The 20,906-nt window shown below is 38.9% G+C and overlaps 1 protein-coding gene across 2 annotated transcripts in view; it reads right to left on the minus strand.

The window, feature by feature from the left end:
* Positions 1–20,906, minus strand: part of BANK1 (B cell scaffold protein with ankyrin repeats 1) — a 136,660-nt gene that overhangs the window by 14,664 nt on the left and 101,090 nt on the right. For both annotated transcript variants that reach the window (XM_051790496.1, XM_051790495.1), the window contains 3 exons: positions 8,580–8,676; positions 6,189–6,491; positions 5,084–5,362 (listed from right to left, as the gene is read on the minus strand). In XM_051790496.1, coding sequence (XP_051646456.1) covers positions 5,084–5,362; positions 6,189–6,491; positions 8,580–8,676 — 679 coding nt within the window. The remainder of the gene's footprint in view (positions 1–5,083; positions 5,363–6,188; positions 6,492–8,579; positions 8,677–20,906) is intronic.

Genomic DNA, 20,906 nt, shown 5'->3' on the forward strand with positions numbered 1-20,906 from the left:
GAGATGACTCCCCTACACTGAAGCAAGGTAATAAAAATAATATCAGAACCCTTTTTTACAGAAGGGGTAAAGAATGAGTGAGAAGAATAGGTACTGGTGATTAGTTCAAGATGCTGTTCAAAAAGTGTTGTCAAAGTACTTGCTGTACCATACACAATGAAAAGAACTCACACCTTTGCTCCTATTGGAAGTTTAACTTAGTGGATCATGGAAATTGGAAGGACGTTAGCGATACACTCAAGAGTATTTGCTCCAGCACATAAAACCTGAATATATTTCTTCAGTCCCATTTTTCTTGAGCACAGAAAAACAAAAAAAGGAAGACTCTTTATTTGTTTTTACCACAAGTATGCTATCTGGAAGAGTTTGGTTTGCAACCAGGCAGCATCCTATAAATATTTTTTCTCTCTGTGCGCCTTATTCAGTACGTGCTTCAATCTACCAAAGTTAAGATAGCAAAACATCTGACTGAATAAGTATAGTGGATGAAGCTGCTATACCACTCTCCAACCAGTTCTGTAAAAACACTCTAACTACTCAAAACCAGCTAAACAGTGCTTCCTAGTATCATGTCATTCATGGAAAAACATCCTTAAGTTGGGAATACATAATGAAATTCATCTGCAGTGCAGTACTTTACACTCACTGTAGGAAAGCACTACAAAATCCCTCTGTGGGACATAAATGTTTTGCAGTTTTGCATAGGCTCTTAGGCTTCACTTTGGAAACCCCTGCTTTAGAGCATTTAAACAATTGGCATAATAAGAATTACTGACTCAGGATGCGATCACTACAGTTCCCAGTAATCAGCCTGGTAAGTTTCCAAGACATGAACAGTTCTGTTCTGGACTTTGTTTATTCATTTCAGTTGGGTTTATGCTGTCTATTCTGTATGTCAGATATTCTCCCTCCCTAAAAATATCCACTGGTTGCTACTTTTCCTGCATACCCTGTGATTTTGATGAGCACTGAGAATGCTATTCTCTTTTGGAACAGTAACTGGAAAACATACTTTTCCACTTCTAACTTTTAACCCTAGTATGAGGTCCCACAGAAAGCTATGTTTAAATAATAAAATGTTTTCAGTGCACAGAGGGGTAACACGTTCCTTCAGGGAGTTGTGAGAGGTTTGTAAAGGAGCAAAGCCTATAGCATATGAAGTTTTATTTATGCTGGTGTAGGACAGGTGTCCTTGCTGCAGAGAACCCTTTCATACTAGGAGTCTGTGATAAGAGGTAAATGATTAAACCAGGACAGTAATGTAATCCTTGACCTTGAGGCAGTCCTAGTAGGTCAGACTTCAGAAATGGCAAGGGGGCATTAGAGAAACTCATGCACCTGCCCTACAAATACACCAGTAACTTTGGTATCCAGCTCAATCAAATCTGGTATCAATAGGGAACATTAAAATTGCAGTCTAAACTGAAAACACAACGTCTTCATACATTTATTTAACAGTTGTTTTGCCAGCACACAACTAAAAAGAACCACTGAAATATCTACAGAGGAATAATAAGCACCTGAGGAATGGTAAGGGAGCACACTAAGAGTGCACACCATCTGGACAACAAGCTATTTGGCACTAATTTGTAGCTCCATTGGTTGACGAGCCTTTCATGCAGAAGACAGAATTCTTGCAGTGGTCTAAATTAAAGAACAAATGCACTCTCTGATTGTTAAAAATGCAGTATACGTTTACCAGTGTTCAGCACAGTAGCTGGAATGTTCATTAAAATTTGAAAATGGAATAAATGAAACTCAGTAAAAGCGATTAGAACACTTACATTTTAAATCTTTCAACTCCCCCATGTTTCCTAGAATTTATTTGTCAGCAAATTCAAGTCAGATGCTCAAACTGTAAATTGTGGTAGTTCAGTTATGACAACTTGCATCATTGAGTGTTTAAGTGGGGTAATCTACAGGGAGCAGACTTTCTGCCCAGTGTAAACTTGAGATTCCATGTATTTGGAAGCTGCTTATTTCAAAGAAAGCTATTTGTTCTCTTTCTTCTTTGTTGCTATTTTCATGGAAACACCACTTCTTCTGCTTAAAGGAAAAGATACTCTTTTGTAACTTCATGGCCTTTGTTCAATTTGTGGTGAAAGTCTTCATGGGAATTCAGCTATTTGATTTGTCCAGATAGATATAAAGAAATAAATTAAAAAGTAGTCACCAGCATGCAATCCAAAAGCCAAAAGGCATTTCTGCTATGCAATGCCTTTTTTCTTTTTCCAATAAACGAGCCCATCTATGGGTACATAGAGAGAAATCCTCCTCTTGCATGTCTGTATGACACTATCACAACAGTCCTTGTAATCCTTTGGGCATGAAGCTTGTTCTTTCCATTAACTCCCAAAGTACACGGGGATCCAGTTGTGAGTGACTGCGTGGCCTTAACGCAGCCCTCCTCTGTGCATCATGCTCCATTCTCTAATCCCATTTTTCCACAGGACCTGTGTCTTACTAAACACCAGAAGGAAATGGTTCTGGAGATCAACCAGAACTGTACAGTGAAGACAATACGTGTCTTACAGGAATATTAAATTATTTGTTTTATAAGTTGAAAGGTGTTTAGTAAATGAAGAGAAAATGCAGAGGAAGGGAGGATGCCTCAGTTAAGGAACTAAAATTTGCTCTGCAGAGCAGGACTTCTGTTTCCAACAAAGCCCTAGCATAATGTCAGATATGTCATTTAAGCCAGCAATCAGGCTTGTCAGTCCCTGATGTCAGGGTACTGACTAGACACACTAATGATTTAGTCTGAAGTTCTGAGTGGCCACTGAAATCAATGGCTTTGAATGAATAAAGTATGAGCTAATGCTGTTAAATCTCAAGAATCTTAGTTACTTCATACTGGGCATCCAAAAACCTCAATGGATAGAGAACAAATCAAAGGGTTTAAAACAGGAGGGTCTGAAATGTGGGACCTAAGGCAGGAATGAATTATATTTTAAACAAAATGGGAATAAAAAACACTGAAGTTTTTTATGCTTAACCACTTTAAACACTAGATGAAACAAAATATCTGTGATAAATAGGAGCATATTTATTACTGTACTGCAATGTTTGTGGCAGGGTGAAAGAAGAGCAAAACTACCTCAATTCTAACTTTTGATTATTTGACTTTGCCTCTTCTGTAATACACTTTTTAATACAATATATGAAATAAAACCCAAAAGTATCATCAATTTATTTGAGGGATGAAAAATGTGTATATGCACTAACTAGCTAGAGTATTTTACACTGATTAGATTAAATTACAAAGGAATGGCCACAAACACATGCAGATTTTAATGATGGACTAGAACGAAATTTTCTGGTTCTTACAGATGAAGCAATCTTTTTTTTTCCTGAACATAAGCAGTTCTAATATAATAAACTGGAAACTGGGATGTTGCTGGACTGGATAAAGAATTTTTTAACCACTGTGGAGAAGAACAAAAATTGCCAATCCAAGTAGCAAGAAAAATCTTTTACCAGAAGGTATATTCCTTCTGTCTGAAATTTCACTTGCTATCTCAGGAATCCCTGCACAAACAGGAGAGCAAAATACTCCAGAAATACAGGTAGGCAAAATAGAGGCCTGAGTGGTCAGCTGAAGCTTTCTTGAAGAGCTTCTACTTTTCTCATGTTCTATGAAAGTAAAGGAACTTGAGACAGGGGCTGATTTCACAGAACTACAGGAAACTAATTTGTCTACTACTACTTGCTTATAAAAACAAAGGTAAAAACCTTGTGGGTGTGTGTATATATAAATATATATATGGTAAACCACAGTCCCATCAAAGCAGTTCCTCTCATAATCTCTTCCTTAGCAAACAGTTAGAGGAGACAAAGCAGAAATACTCCAGTGCAATAATAGACAGTAAAAGCAATCCCCCAAATAAAGCACCTTCACATTAAGGGTTTTCAAATCACTGGCCTATCTATAATGATGGTGGACCAAAATTTGAGACGCTGCTCTAGCAACCTCAGTAAAAGCAGCCATTTCATGACTTTTATAGCTGTAACAGGCCCCCTATACCCATCCATTCTTGGGTTACACTGTAACTACTGTAATAATTCATACTTATGCCTCCTGAATATGCTGAAGAAAGAGCAACTAAATGATGACTACATTAGTCCATGCATTCTGTCCCTAACCTGGAGTTATACAGCCCAGAGGAAGAGAGCTAGCTAAGAAGAATAAAAGAAATCGCTGACTGAGACAGGTATAAAAAAGGAGGTGCTCCTCTGTATTTGGTGGAATGTTTTGCATAGTATTAATTCTGATTTAGTGCAAAACATGCACTGCATGCAGTAAGCAATCTAATGGTGTCCTTTGTCAGCCTATTTTTCTACCATTTATTCTTATGTATATTCTTATACCTTGGCAGGTTTTTGCAGAGGAGGCTGGAAATGCAGACAGCATGGATTTTGGGACTGAAACAGGTCTCTGCAGTAAGTTCACTGTATTCCTTTTGTTGCTTTGAAATTTGGCTTCAGTTTGAACTGGAATGCAAAGATACCTGAAATCCCTTCCAGCCTTACATTTCCATGAATAAGCTCAAAAACGTTCCCCAGTTTTCATAGTAATGGTAAAAGGACATAATCCTTCCTGCTAGAAATATAAATGATCCTACCTAGAAACGGTGGCCAATTCTAGTATTTTGTATTGGAGAAAGGATATTTGGAAGAGGAATTCTCACACAGGCATTTCTCCCTACTTTTCTTATCAGAAAAAAAAAAAGACTGAAATTTCTCTCTCAGAATTAAGTAAAATCATTTCGGTAAAGAAACTGAAAGGCAACTGCTAGAACAGATACACTCACAGCTAGCTCAGTGATTCTTAATTTCCCTCATATTCTCATAATTTTTTAAGAGCTAAATAAAAACTGTGATACTATCTGACATGCAAACTGAAAATTAACATCACTCAGAGATGTTCTCAGCTCATTTGAAGGGTGAGAATAGTTTGACTGAAACAATGTGTTGGTTTGAAGGTAACTGAACAGGGATCTTAGTCTTTTAGAAAATGTTATTCATCAAACAGAAGAGACGTCTACATTCTACTAGAAGATACTGACAAAGCAGCAGTGCTCACCTTGTACTATATAGGGCGTGTTCTCCTCTCTGACCAGTGAACATGTGGGACGAGGGGCAGGGGCTGGCGGCCTGTTCGCGATAAAGGACCTGCAATGTTTCCTCTTCTCCTCCTCCTCACCCACTATGAAATCATACACAGATTCCTCCAGTTTCACAGCAGTGTATGGGTGTTCCTCCTCGCTGTCTTCCTCACATGTATCTTGGTCTTCTCTGTAGCTCACTGTTTTGAGTCCATCATCATGTTCTCTTTTGTTCCTGTCCATCACAAAATTCCTCTCTGAAAAAGGAAGAAATTGTGTTGCATGTAAAGGGTAAAGAAAGGAGATTAGGACTTATCTTAAAGCTTTAAGTTTCCTAAAGTAACTCAGAGACCTAATTTCACTTCTAAACTAAAGTGCTCTGATTTTCAGAGGCTTCTGATCATGTAACTCAGGAGAGAGAATGTCCCAAAGGAATAATTACAACTTCAGGGACTCCTCCTGATTTCACATCAGATTATCAAACATAGATTCTTAGCTATTAGCCACAAAATAAATGGACTTATTTAAAGAAATACAGAGTGCCACAGTTGCTCTCACAAACATGTTGGTGAAGCCAAGTAAGTGGTACCTGTGGCCCTTGGCATTCTGGAAAAAATTTTGTTTCTTACCTGTTGCAACAATGACTTAAGAACTGAAATTATCTTAGAAAATGTTGGATTTTGTCTTTCCTACATCTTCAATGTCCCACATGGTTTTGAGGGCTTTACTAAGATGTGCTGTAGGCCAAGGTCAAAAAAAAAAAAAATTCCCTTACAGTGTAGGTAAAATTTATGACCTCTTATTATGTGTGCTAAGACTACCCAAACACCTCCCAAATACCTGCAAATGCCTCTCTGTACTCCCTGTATTTCATATATTTCATATATTTCATATATTACCTGACAGATCTGGTCAGGAACATCTTGATGCAGCAAAGTGCATATGCATATGCTTGCTTTGCAGCATTAGGGCCATACTGCCTAGCTACTCTGTTACAAGTGATCATATGTAATCTCTGCAGCAGCACATAGTCTGCACTTGCACATGTTTGTATCTGGGTTTATTTTCCTCCCAAGACTGTACCTTGTGATTTGTGCAGATTGTCCTGTCTTAGGATGCCAGGCAGATTTCGAGGGGGAGGAGGGGGTGGCCTCTTACAGAGAAAGCAATCTCTTCTGTTCTCTTTGAGATCATCCTGTATGTTGGCATACAAATCGTCAGGACTGTTTTGAAAGCTATATGATTCCTCCTCTTCTTGATCTTCATGTTCTGTCTCCTCTCTGCTGTCTCTTACATCATCTTTCTTTTCCTCATCCACTTCAGCTTTGTGTTGGCATGTCGATCCAATTCCATATTGATCTCCCGGGTTCTGCTTGGTTTTTAATACTAAAGAATGCATTATTTCATTTAAAATTTGCCATCTGGAAACATTTCCTGTTTCAAGGATTCCCACAGAAGCAACACAATGGCTAATAAAACTTTTATGAACTGATACAGTAGAAAAGCTGTCAAATACATACTGCCAGTGAACAGCTTTTTAAATATTTACCAAATGAACAGTGGAAGTTTTCATTGTACCTTGCTACTCTGATACATGCCATCTTCGTGCGTGCAATGTTAAACTCTTCTAGAGCTGCTGTCAGAATGAAATCACATACACTCTCCTTGCCTGCATAATTTGTATTACTTGATTTTCAATGCAGCACAGTGCAACACTTAACAAAATAAAGCCACAGCTCACATATCTGCGGTACTTGTTTTTACACAATGGGGTTTTGGGTGCTTTCTCCTTAAAATGAAATAAACATTGCCCATGAGAGACATGACTGTACACCTGTAGAAACAGAGCTCCTCTGCCCAGGTGGCCTAGAAGGCCAGTGGCATCCTGGCCTGTATCAGGAATAGTGTGGCCAGCAGGACATGGGAAGTAATTCTGCCCCTGTACTCATCACTGGTGGGGTTGCATCTCAAGTATTGTGTCCAGTTCTTGGCCCCTCAGTTCAGGAAGGATGTTGTGGTCCTAGAGCATGTCCAAAGAAGAGCAACAAGGCTGGTGAAGGGACTCGAGCACAAGTCCTATGAGGAGAGGCTGAGAGAGCTGGGGCTGTTTAGCCTAGAGAAAAGGAGGCTCAGGAGAGACTTCATCACTCCCTACAACTACCTAGCCTCTTCTTGCAGGCAACCAGCAATAGGCCAGGAGGACACAGTCTCAAGATGCACCAGGGCAGGTTTAGGTTGGACATTAAGAAGAAGTTCTACACAGAGTGACTGGGTACTAGAATGGGCTCCCCAGGGAGGTGGTGTAGTCACCATCCCTGGAAGTGTTTAAGAAAAGATCGGATCTGGTACTCAGTGTCATGGTCTAGTTGACAGGATGGTGTTGGATCATAGGTTGGACTCGATGATCTCAGAGGTCTTTTACAACCTAATTGATTTCACAGTTCTGTGATTCTTTCTTTAGTGGCCCATGGACCACAGAACAAGAATACAGTGGAGGGATGTGAAAGTGTACATTTTAAACTGCTATGTACAGCATCAAAATTTTAGTAGTCAAGATCAGTAACATAACAGAGTGACTACACAAGTCCATCATCAGACTGTACTGAACCCTTGAGGTAGGTTTCCACTCTGCGTTATCCTTTGGTGATGCCTGCCTTTCATCATTGATTCAAATGTGAGGTTAGGGCATTTAGCTGGCTAACGTGGCCAGCTGTTACAATTTGTTTTCTTCTTCCATGTGTCCACATATACAGTGTGACAGAGACACTGGAAAACCTACCAGAGCTAACCCGTTTTTCTCCAGTGTCCATCATCCACCTATATGTGCTAAAGCAACCAGCCTAAATTTAGCAAATAAGAAACTTCCTTTTCATATGTATGAGACAGTTAAAAAGATAAAATTGTCAACAAGATAGAAAGAGAATAAAATGTAGCATTATAGATGCAGGATACTCTTAAGATATATGCAAAATATATGCTATCAGTAAATGCAAATAAGCAACTTTGTCTGCAGTTTTCAAGGGGAATGTATATGACCACAGATCATCAATAAGCTTGTCAACAATCTATGCTTAGAAGTATGAACATCAAGCTGCAAAACGTCAACTGTCTGTGCCTCCATACAGGACTTCACTGCACCTGTAGGCAGTGCCTCCCCTTATCTGAAGGCTGTTCTCTGAGAACTTGGAGAATTCAGCTGATTTCAAGGTTCAGAGTAGAGATGATAAATTTCCAGAATGTACAAGGAGTTGTGGTTGCACTGAGTTCTCTCTTACTGAGCGATAACTTTGTTATCATAGCTGAATCCCTCAACTGCCTTCCCCTTCTCCTAGGACATCTGCCTTCCCTGGAAGTTTTGCAGTAACACGTGGAAGTTGAAAGTGTTAGAATAAATTTGCCCTTTCTGTCCATAACTTCAAATGCTTAATACAGCACATACAAAACCCAGTAAAACTGTCTAACAACATGACTTACTCATGGTTGGTTGAGTTTCCAAGCCTAACATAAGCTCATAAGTGTTACTGTCTTCTGCTTCCTCTCTGCAACGGGTGAAATTATTTGCTGCATTAATCTACAAAGAAAAATAAAGAAGGATATTTGTTTTAGTGACATCATCTCCTACCTTCACACTTTGCTACTGATATAATATTCAACATTCTACTAGGAGGAAAGTGGAGACAGAAACATTGTGCATTTGCAACTGTGTAATGATATACATGTTTTGGCAAACGGAACACACGTATCTCAATACATATAAAGGACACAAGGTTCTGCCATGAAGTGATACCAAGTTTGCACAGCAAGGATTGACGCTAATTCATCTTTACCTAGCAGTGCACTGGGCTGTCCAGACAGTTTCCAAGTTTGCTCCCAGCTGTGAAGCACTCATAGATAATGAGAAAGATCAGTAACAGAAAAACACAAAGTCCATAGGACATGACTGAATAGCTCAAGGGTGCACACAGTGCAAGAAATCTCTGGAGAGCTCATTACAAACAGTTCCTGTATCCCAGCGGTTGGTACCAAAAGTCGTGTGTGCACTGAAAAACCAGAAATGGGACTGCAAAGCATGTTAGCAGTTCTACCCAGTGACCAAATGTGGTGAAGCGGTTTTTTGTTCCTCTAGAAAGTTGTTACATTCACACAGCGCTATTCAAAATTAGCCTCAGGAGGGTCAGAACAATCAGTTTTCTAAAACATTATCAACGTATTTCTTCAAGCAGAAGAGATACAAACCTCTACTCACCCACAGCAGCTAAAAGCAAACCTGTAATACTACAACAGACAGTTCTGTTGTCTTAAAATACAGAACACACATTTGCTAATTGCTGACTTTCAGAAACAACTGGAATTTCAAAAGGTGATAGGTTTTTAAAGAAATCCAACAGGACCTTGATTCCCATGTACATGGGATATGAAACTATCCTCCACAGACACAGTGGAGCCCTCAACAATTATTCAGGAATTTTGAATCACAAAACTCTGGGGGTTTGAATACATCAACCCCAAAGCAGGTAAGGAAAGAGCATGGTCCATATATCATCCAGACTGCAAGATTAAGTACAAGTAGAAGAGTGGACTGTGGAGTTCACAGTCAAGAGGAAGAACTGATCTGTAGTTACACCATTCTGCACAGCACAGAAACTGATTCTCAGGAGCTCATGCCAGACTCTCAAGAAGTTTGTTCCTAGTATCCTGCTGTCTCCTGGCACCCACAACCATTGTCTCAGGGACAGAGTTCTTGCTGCATGAAAGAGGAAAAAAATTTGAGAAACAGAGAGTTTTTCTGTGGAACTGAGAATGCCTTCTTTCCAGAAGCTCTTGTACACAGCCACCTCATGAATAGCAGTCCGGAGATGGTGCAGCCATCAGACTGTACAACAGGTGCCTCTCTGGCCTGCTTTGCTGCTCTAAGAATACACCTGGATCCCTACACAGCTATGCTTGCTTCCAACAATAAAGTATTAATCTCTGCCTTCTGTGCCCATACAATGTGTGCATCAGTGAGAGAATCCTGTTTTTCTTGAACTTCCCCATAATTTCTGTGGTTCCTCTATACTTTGCAGAAACAGGATACATCTTAAAAGCCCCAAAGTTAGAGCTTTACAGAATATTTATTTTCAAAAGATTTAGGCCTGCATGTGCTAAATGTAAGTGTACGTTGTGAGAATAAATAAGGTCTAATAAATAAATATGTTTCCTGTGAAGAGAGGATGTGTGTAGAAGAAATCAAGCAAGGAGAGTTCTAAGATATATTAAGTTCTCCTGCTATGACACTGGAGTAAAACGTCAGAGAAAATCTTTCAAAGTCTCCACTTTTATCTTTGTAAACATGAAGTACTCGTGGATATACAGTTGGTAGAATGAAGTCAAAAGGGTAAGTGGAAGAAACAAATGGCATTTGCTGATTTTCTTCAACACAGATATTTCTCAGCTGAAGGAAACCTGGTGACTCACAGAAAAACAACAGAATAGATATGATTAATATGCATTTTTGAAACTTCAATGTTTCAAAAGACTGAAGGTCAGCCACCCTGGTAGCTTATAATGGCTCTAATGACAATGCTGAATCTTTGGGAATTCAGGGTGCAATTTAGAAGTTTAGCCCCTGACTACACTTTCTAAAAGTCTCCAGGACCTGTGAGACACAGAAAAGTTGAACAGATGGAAACGGTCTTTAACTAAATATGGTTACACTAGAAAAAAAATTCTGTATAATGCAAATTAATAACAGAAGTCTCCTCTGACACTGGGTATGATGACACCGTGCATCTGAAACCAGTGCAGCATCTTCAAAGGCAGTCCTTATTTAAGAATGCAAACCAACATAGCTAAATCAGAATAATGCCATGGCTCAGCTTGCAAACCTTGCCACGATGCCCTGAACAAATGCCCATTACTTTTAGGTCTTTTATATGGGCTGGGTCATGTAACTTGAATGTAACAGCATAGTTAGCATGATGTTTCTACATTTAGGGTGTTGAGTACAACTCATGCACAGACCTGAACTTCCAAGTCATTTGAGCCTGTTGGGTTGAAAATGGGTCTTTGATTTATACTGAGATTTCTTATGGCTGTCAAGTCACCTTCCAAAGGAAGAACTAGCTTCATTGGGAACCAGTATTACAATAAAAAAGGTATAAAAAAGTTGTTGCTGTCAGTACAGAACTGCTCCCGACCGACTACGGGAAAGGGCTCTGAGTTTTTGAAATTAGTTTGTGAATTGAGAAAATAGTTTCCTTACCTCAGGATGCAACGAGAATGTTGGGATGGACTGAAAGTCCTCTGAGAGACTGATGATGTTTCGAGTTCTGAGATTAAATGCCATCTCTCAACATCAAAAAGTAGATACTTAATTTTCTTTCAGTTATGTATTTTAAGTGTCTTGATTAACTGTCTTTCAAAAAGGTCAAGTTTTTGAATACCTTCAAAGCTGTCCCTTATAAGAGGGACAAAGCCTGAATTGATTTATCTCAGTTATTTACTCAGGAATTCATTATCAAAGTTATTATTACCCACCTTGTCAGCATTTCTTACAATGCTCTTCTGAAAAGCCATCTTTTTAAGGTACGTTTTCAAAAGATTTTCTCCTTGTTATACAAAGGATTTTCCTATCCCTCAAAGTATTTTCCTCCAATGACGCTGTACTGAGACAGAATCATCTCCTCTGGCAAGGGCCCACACCATTGAAATTGGGTACGTTGTACCTTCTTGTATAGTCAGGAGTGAAACTGAAGAATTCAGAGGAATTTAACCCACTGGTGATACTTAGATATGGCAAGAGTGAGAAGCACCTGGACATTGTATTTAATTTATAAACAGATACTCACAGATAAATATATCAATCACGGCTCACATTAATCCTTATGCATAAGATATAAAGGGATATATCTAAAAATATATCTGTACCTTATATTCCTAGAAAAAAAAGTAAGACAGGACTACTGATGGCACATTGCTCAATAGCTTTCAAAAATCAGATCTTCATGCTTAAATTGGGTCTGGGATAATGCTTAGAGTAATAATACATTAATTCATATGATTCTTATGCGTTTTATTGTTTTCCAGTTGTCCATTAGTTGTCCTTTTCTTTCATTAAATTAGCCCTTAGTAAGTTGAAATTCCACTGTATATATATATCTTTTTACGCTGAATAATTACATGCCTTGTGAGTTTAAATTCAGACTTACACCTCTATTTCATCTTATTGTACTGGTATTTTTTTAAAAAAATTAAATGTACATAACAAAGCCTTTTGTGTCTCTGCTGTACTTTGGAAACTCATGCTGTCTCCTACATCCTCAGTTTTTCTGGATTGCAGCAATTAGGAAAATTGATGGAGAAAGTCCTTATCGTTGCTTGTAAAATTCTCATTGAGCCCTTTGACAAGACACTCTCTTCAGTTAGGGTTGAATTAAAAAAGAATTACTGGAAGTTAGCTCCCTGACATGATATAGGGCAATGCATAGAAGTGCACTGGAATATTTAAATTTTTTTTAAACTAAAAGAGAGGTGCTTAAATATCAAAGGCACCATTAAAATGTTGATATGGACTTGACAGTCTTGTACCTCTGTCTTGAAAAATCTGTCATCCCATCTGTTGATATCCTCTCGTTTCTTGCAGACTTGGTCAAGTCACAGCTCTGTGCTGTTCAGTGTTCAGTGTCATTGTACCTAATAGTTCAAGTGCTGCCTTGGCAAACTCCTGAAAACTGAACAAGACACATTATTCCAGAAACACTTAAGATGCTAAATGAAATATATATTCTGCAAAGTTCTGCAGAGAATTTTTTCACTAAACACTAAAACTCGGACTATTTTCTTTCCTTCATGTAATTGAGGCTGTCCTAGGATATACTTCACAGCACTTTCCCCAGATATCCTCTGCTTCAGGATGGAGTGATGCTTTTTTATCCTGTGTAAAAAATGTGTGAAGAACATCATGTGTTCCTTCCTCAAGACAAGATTTTGTCTCCTGAAAGTTAGTGCATTACTGCCTGAGGTAGGCAATGCCCTTCTCCTTTTCCATACAAATTATCTTCACTGTAGCCAGTATTTCAAGTAGGAGAGCACAAAAAAGGCAGCTCCCTGCAGTCAGTCTCACAAAGCCCATACTTTATAGGATTACTGCTGGCCACATCTAGATTTTAATTCCAATCTTAATTCAATTTTAACACTTCAGTCAGTCCATCTGCCTAACAGTTTTCTTCATCAAGCCTTTTTCTGGGAGAGACAAGACTTCAAACACTAGATTAAACTGAAGGTGCTGCCTTTAATTTGTTTAGGACAAAGACAATTTGATCTTCTTCTGGACTCCAGGGCATTTCCAGCTGCCTGTTGGATAGCATTCAGGTTTGCTATTAGACATCTTAAAATCACTATGCAGTCACACTAAGGCCTGTTCTTTCAGGGTTGATACAGATTTGGTTGCCTGATTTGTTTATAACACATCACCACAACATTCCTTCTTATCCCGCTCCCAAAGTTCGTAGTTCTTCCAAGAGACACATTGCTTGTTCATCTGTCTCCTAACTCAGCATTTCAGATCAGAGGACAGGCATGGCCATCCTAAAGACACAGCTTAGGCAGCCTCTTCTGACTGCTAAGTAACAAGATAACATTGCCAGTCACCTGGAGTTGAACCTGTGCTGAACATCAGAAAACATCAGTTTCTACCGCTTGACTTCTTTGAGATGCACCAGTCTGAAAGACTCCAAGAGCTGCCCTCTGCTAACCTGGAGCCCTGATTCTCCTGGACTCTGAGAAACAAGTAGTCACATTCTGGTTAAAGCTATCCCAGCCTACATGGACTTGCCAGAAAGGCTACAAGAGTATGCAGAGCCCAGGTGCAAGTACAGCAGTGCTTTTAAAATTATTTGATACCAACTGTGGAGGTACATGGATGCCTATGTCTTTGGAGTCAGTGCATCCTAAAGAAAAGCAGTATAAAACCAAGAGGACATGGTCTCATTTGCCCTTTTTCTTTTAGCACATTGTCTTTATTTTTTCTCTTCAGTGCAGACCTCAATATGTCATACAGTTCTTTCTGAAAAGTGAAATCAACAGCTTTGGAAACCTAGAAGTAGATGTGAACTGTGAACACTTCAAAACTTCATGTAACTGGATAACAGTATGTCCATTCATAATATCACTTCACTGGATCATGAAATTTGAAAAACTTTTCTATTCTTTAAATTGCTAATAGGGTACTGAATAGTACAGGAAACAGACAACACTAATTAATAAGCATTTCCATTTTGACTATGAATCACTGAAAACTAGCCTTATAAAAACATTTCTCATTCTTTCTGGTTTCTCTTGTTAGCTGCATTTCATTTTGTGCCTTAGTCTTTCTCACAGTATCCTTAAGTGCCTGTGTTACAATTCTGACTTTGACCTTAGTAACCTGATACAGTTTCTACTTCCTATGGACTTTATTTTACTATTTGGGGTTGTTTTACACTCTTTCAACCTTTCTTTCACAATGAGGTAGGTATGCACTTTGATATGTTTTCCTTTGAAATCTGCTGCTATTATGTTGATATTTTTCATTTCCATCACAGAAACTGTATATAATAATATATCTTAGATTGCTCTCACCAAGGTTACCCTGTCTGGACAACCTCAATGATTTCCTCTTCTTTATTTACAGAGAAAAGAGTCTTCTAGCTATTTCCTTCACCTTAAATGTTAAAATCTTACCAATGCATTGAAAAACCTACTGGATAATGTTTCCCACTGTATTCCTTTCCAGGCACATGCTGGTGATCTGGACCTCAGAGCAAGCCTATGCGCTGGTACACAAGCTGTTTCCCCTTTGTTTCCTGGACAAGCTATACTCTTTCATAAAAATCGTATGAATTATTCCATCATCTACCTATTAGACAAATATTGCCAGTTTGGTCACATAAAAGAACTGTATCCTTATCTTAACATACCTAAGATTTTTGAGCACTAGCCTACTTTTCTCTTCCTTATTATTTCTTTAGGCTAAAAATCCCCACCCCTTCCCATTTTGCAGACAACACAAATCACTGTTGATCAGCAATCCAGATTCTAGAAAAGGGACATAGCATAAGCAACCTAAGACTCAATTTGAGAACAATAAGGCCTAGTATGATCATGACAAGTTCTCATGAGGTATGTGTTTTACCTATTCAATTCAAAGTACTGGCATGAACACCAAAAGAAAATACGCTGGCTTCCTTCTGAAAAAGTATGCTGGATTCTTCTAGAGAAGGTCAACTTGCAAAAAAACCCAAACCACCAAACTGAAACAAAACAAAACAACAACAACAAACCCCCCCCCCCCACAAAACAACTCTCCCTCTCAAAAAACCAACCGCCATAACCAAAACCTGCAAACAAATCCCCCCGGTTCCTACAACCTCTCTAATGCAAAGTGAGAAGTCTCTTCCAGATAATTTAACGAGAAAACCACAAACCTGTTTTTCAGTAATTTCATGGCCTTTTCCCTGTGACTGTTTGATGTAATGGAAACCTTACTGATCTCTTCACGAACTGCACAACTGAAAACCAGGATTGCCTCTGATAAAAAAACTCACAGAAAAAGCTCAGCTGATCTTCCCACAAAATCTACTTTCATGTATGCTGTGAAGATATAGAAATAGATTAAATACAATACAAAGGACTGCCATACTTTGAATTCTATGCCCTATGTTGGTATTTCTGATCTCAGGAGCAGAAAAATATTCCATCAGTTCCTGTTTCATTACTGAATAATTTTTTGGTTTTGGCCCTAACATACTCATTTGGAAACTCAGTTCTTTTTCTTACTTAGCATTAAAGCATCAACATAATATATTCTTTAGCCCTACACTTCTTCCAAGTGCTTTCCACACAGTCAAGTTTGCTTTTTAACATTAGCTGGTTTTGGGTGGGTGACATATTCACATTTCATGTAGAAAGGACTTAAATTCTGTAAAAGTAGGACTAGATTCCTACTTCTTTAAGTACTACCAGAATAACAACTTTAAGGCTAGCTTTATGGAGCACTTCAGGGTATTTTCTGATGGACAAACACTGTGACTTCAGTGACAATGAAGACAGATTCACCTTTCAGTAAAAACTTATATTGGGGTGAATGTGGAGAGCCCTTCCCAAAAGAAAGGGCTGTCCTTCTGGCCTACTCTCTTCCATCTGCCCCAGAAGGCAGCAGCCACAATAAAAAACCACTTTCCTCTGTTGCTAGATATCAAGTGGCATACTTGGCAGGTTATTTATTTCCACAGGAGGTGAACTGTGCTGGCAAAACCAAAAGCCCAAGCTGGGTGCCTCCCAGGGGGAGGGGTCTTCTCCTGTGCTCTGAAGGCTTTATTAACCAGAGGGTTTCACTGCACTTTTGGCTGACATGGATACAGACATCAGCAGGCAGAAATTACAGAGGTGGGACACTTGCATTGCTTAACAGACTGCAACCATAACTAGAGTATCCTCTCACTGGGAGTGAACTTAAGCAGAGAGGAAAATGGGATGTAAATAGGTAAGTCATCTCAGAACCTCAAGACAGAAAAAACTGATTTCCTTGGCTGGATGTTTCCTCTATTTCCTTGCCATAGGCATACAAGATTTTCTTTCTAATGTCCTTGCTTTCAGAGAAACTGGACTGAAACACAGCAGTTGGATCTTTTTTCCAGCCCCAGGTGATTTGCTTGTACCATTCCTCAGACCTTGCCAGTACTATCTGCTCAGACTCTAGATGCCACAACTGAAGCAGAAAGGATATACTGCCATTTGGCATCATCTTCACAGTTTTTGCTCCTTTTGTCTCACCCTCGCTGTGGTCTACCCTATACTATGCCCATTGTCACTGCTCTACCAGAGCTTTCCAGAATGCAAAGGTGAGAACTAGTACACCCTAGGAAATATTTTCCATTTGCACTCTCAGTACTTCATGAAATGCAAGCAGATGATTTGGCAAACTCTTTTCTTTCATTCAGTTCCAGCTGTATCCCTGAGCCTAGTGACCAAGCACTCTGGTTATAAAATTTTTCTAACTCTCAAGTCTGCATTAATTACTAATTTCACATATTCTACAATGTAAAATATTCATCAAAGTATTGGAAGTGTTTAAGTATTTATTACTCATTTTTCCCAGGGTCCTGTATAAGGATCTGGAGAAATGACTGAAAAAGCCAGCTTCATAAAATTGATTGCATGCATGAGGACAGATCCAACATTGCTGTTCATTAACTTTATTAATGTCAAACACTTTTACTACCCTATTAGCTTGCTTGATAACTCATGCTTGCAAAAAAACATGAGAAAACACAGATTTCTCTAAAGTATGAGTGCAATGAAACATTCAATACAGTGTTACAATCAAAGACAAAAACCACTTGGGAACCTAACCTGGTTGTAAAGCTGGGCAGGTGGGAAGAAAAGTGGTGGAAAGAAGTTTTGCTGCATGTTCTGCTGTGCAATGCTGAAAGACAGCAGCTGAAAGCAGTGTGGGCTGAGCAGCCCAGAGGTTACATCCAGCCCTTGAAACACTTGAACTTGGCCTCCTGACCCAAGCAAGACTTGCCTTAAAAAAAACCCAAGAACACCATGTATTATCCCGCCAGTCAAAACTGCTGCTTTCTTCTGCCTGCTCCCCATCTGTCAGAGCAAGCTGATTTGCAAGGCACTCCGCCTTATCAAAGGAGCCATCCCTGATGTACTCCATGCTGCTGGACAAGGTGGGCCCTCAGCTTTGTTCTCTGCTTCACCACAGATGAGAGGGTGTGTCACAGTGCCTAAGCTCTACACCACACCTTGGACTCGTGCACATCTCAGGCTATGCGCAGGAGCTGCACATGCAGCATTGCTGACCCGGAGAGATCAGCACATCCAGCTCCCAGAAATGAGTCAGAAGACCCTTTTCTGCTCTACTTGTTCATAGGAAAAGTGAAAGGGGATTTTTCTCACTGATGCTGTTCAGTGCCATGTTTTCCATTATTTTCCTTCCAATTTCCTGTGCGTTATTGAGGCCTTGGGATATCAATACAAGATGACAGAATCCTCAGTGCCACTAATAACCATTAGCCAGCTGAGTGAGAGGCAACTGACCTAAACCTGTCTGTGCCACATCAGTCAGACTGAAAAAGAACACATATTTAACCACAATTAACTGTATTTTTGAACGAAGCTACTCATTCTAGGAACAAAAGGCAATGATTGCTCCATTACTCAAAATGACTTCTCAGAGTTGCAAGCAACCATAATTTATTGCTAACCCCTCATGTCTTTCTCATGTAGCTGTTTACATCATGTGGTTTTTTATCAGATGTCTGGACATAATAAACACAGAAGTGTTGTTGCATCTTAAATACATGACCCCTACCCCCATTATGGCTTTAATATACATCCATTATGCCTTTAACTCCCAACAGTTTTAAGTGTTCAAGGTCAGGATGGACAGGGCTTTAAGCAACATGATCTATCCTGCCTATGGCAGGGAGGGCAGATTAAATTCCCTTTGGACCCAAACTGTTCTCTGATTCTACCTCAACAGGACACACGATTTTCTTTCAAAGGCATGTTCCTGTTGTGTAAAACTGCAGCGTTATCTTTCCCAGAGCACAGATTTCTCTTTCTGGGTCATAGGTGTGTGTATAATTGCTTTATTTATCTGTATGGATTTCAGTTTAACCTGACACTTTCTACTTAATTCATGTTAATTCAAATCAGGAGTATCACATGATCTAATGGACAAGCATACTTATGTGCTGATTAATCCTAACAAATTAGAACAAAAAACCCACATAATAAATAAGGTAGAAAACCAAGCAAGGACACAGAATGGCAGTAAAAATAATACTGTGACATTTGACAATAATTAGTAAAATTCCCTCTGCAATATAATTTGTCAGAAGTCTCAACTGCTATCATATTTTCTGCAATACAGAAATGTTAAAATTCTCATTCTAATGTGCTGAAAGTACATAAATGCACACAACTGCCAGAGATAGACGATTACATAGAATAAATGAGAAATTAAATGCTCCACTGCCAAAGTCTGATGATTTTGCGATCAATTTGGAGCAAATGTATGACTGAAACAATGATCTGTACAACATTAAGAAACTAACAAAACATCAATTAACACCCAACTTTGGGCTCAGATATTTTAATAAGAGCAAAAGGAATTGTGCTCCCTTACTAAACAACTTCAGTTGCATATCTGCTTTAACTTCATTACAAGTAGATTTATTGCACTGTATATCAGCCAGCATCGCTGAAGTGATCCCTACTTGCAACATTATTCTGTGTAACTTCACACTTACTTTGTATGCCTGTCTATCAAATCACAGCAAACTTTCTGTAACTCTTTTTTTAACTCCTATTTTTCAATGAGTTTCTGGGGAAAAAAGCCCTCCCTTTGTACAAATCACCACCACTGAGAAACAAACAATAAACAAAAAAAAATCAAACTAAGTAAAAACTCAGCACGTCGATAACTGTCCATGTATTATTATACAGCCTTCATGATTGCGGCTTTGAGAGATAACCATTACTGCAAGAGAAACAAAAAGTTACTTCTAATAACAGAACTTAATTTAATGGTATGTACAAAAATATATTTTAAAAAATCAAATCATTGCAGCCTCCATTTGAAAAATTTGTGCTCACTTTCCCTCTTCTAAGCATTTATGCTGTTCTCTAATCTAACTACTGAGTATCAAGGGATTTTTCTTCTGAGCATTCAAAAATAAAATTTCTCCTCAGACTCATTTTAGCTCATTTCTCCTTTAATGACAATTCTTGTTACTTCGATTTTCACACACCCATACAACTTTTTGAAAGACTTTCAAATCTTGTAGAGTACTGATTCTGCTGAACAAAATATCCACTGCTGTTTGACAGGCTGTGTAATCATTGCAAACTCCACAAAAGCATTCCTATCTCTCACACAGGTTAATTTTTCAATTTAGCAGGGTAAGAATTTTGTCTTGCTTTTCTGATTTTTTTTTTTCTGGGTAAAGCAATAACCATTCTTCAGAGTGTCTCTCTTTCACTTGATGACAATTACACTGTTTGACCTTTCAGTGTAGTTACTAAATTACTACTCCCTTAGCAGATCAAGAGATAGACAGAGAGAGAATCACAGAATCGTTTAGGTTAGAAAAGACCTCCAAGGTCATGAAGACCAACCATAGACATAACGCTGCCAAGTCTCACTAAGCCCTATCCCTAAGAGTTGCGGCAGCTTGCAGGACCAAAATCTGAACCAGTCTCTTTCCACCACAAATTGAAACAGGAATGCTCCACTCCTTTGCCAAGCCAGCACCTGCTGACCATTTGTCTGTTGAACTTTACAGTTATTAATTTTACTTCCTGCTTATTTCTTTAATGTCTGGGAGATTTTGCTTTACATTTGCTGAGATCAGTTTAAAATACTAATTTCAAGTGGTAATTAACTCCTGGTGGAACCAGCAGTAGCACTGATATGCTCTCAGCTGCAGGAGAGTTCACAGATGCTCAGGTCCCTGGGAAGTGGAAGTAGAAGATTCATTAAGTGACATTTAGGGTATGTGGATGCTGCGAGATGAAGGACCCATTGCATAAGGATTCCCTATGGAAATCTGAACAGGCTTTATATAGATATACTGGGTCTGGCTGTAAAGGAGTTAACTTTCTTTATAGCAGCCCATATGGTTCTGTGTTGTGGATTCGTCATTAAAACAGTGTCTTTAATGCACCCATGTTTTGGTTATTACTGAAGAGTGCTGGTACAGCCTCAATATCTTCTCTTTTTCCTCCTCTGCCCCCTTCCAGGGAATAGGCTGAGGTGGGCAA

The sequence above is a fragment of the Manacus candei genome, unplaced genomic scaffold (assembly GCF_025592945.1).
Source record: "Manacus candei isolate 608988 ecotype Guabito, Panama unplaced genomic scaffold, ASM2559294v1 h1tg000028l, whole genome shotgun sequence".
NCBI classification, from domain to species: Eukaryota; Metazoa; Chordata; class Aves; order Passeriformes; family Pipridae; genus Manacus; species Manacus candei.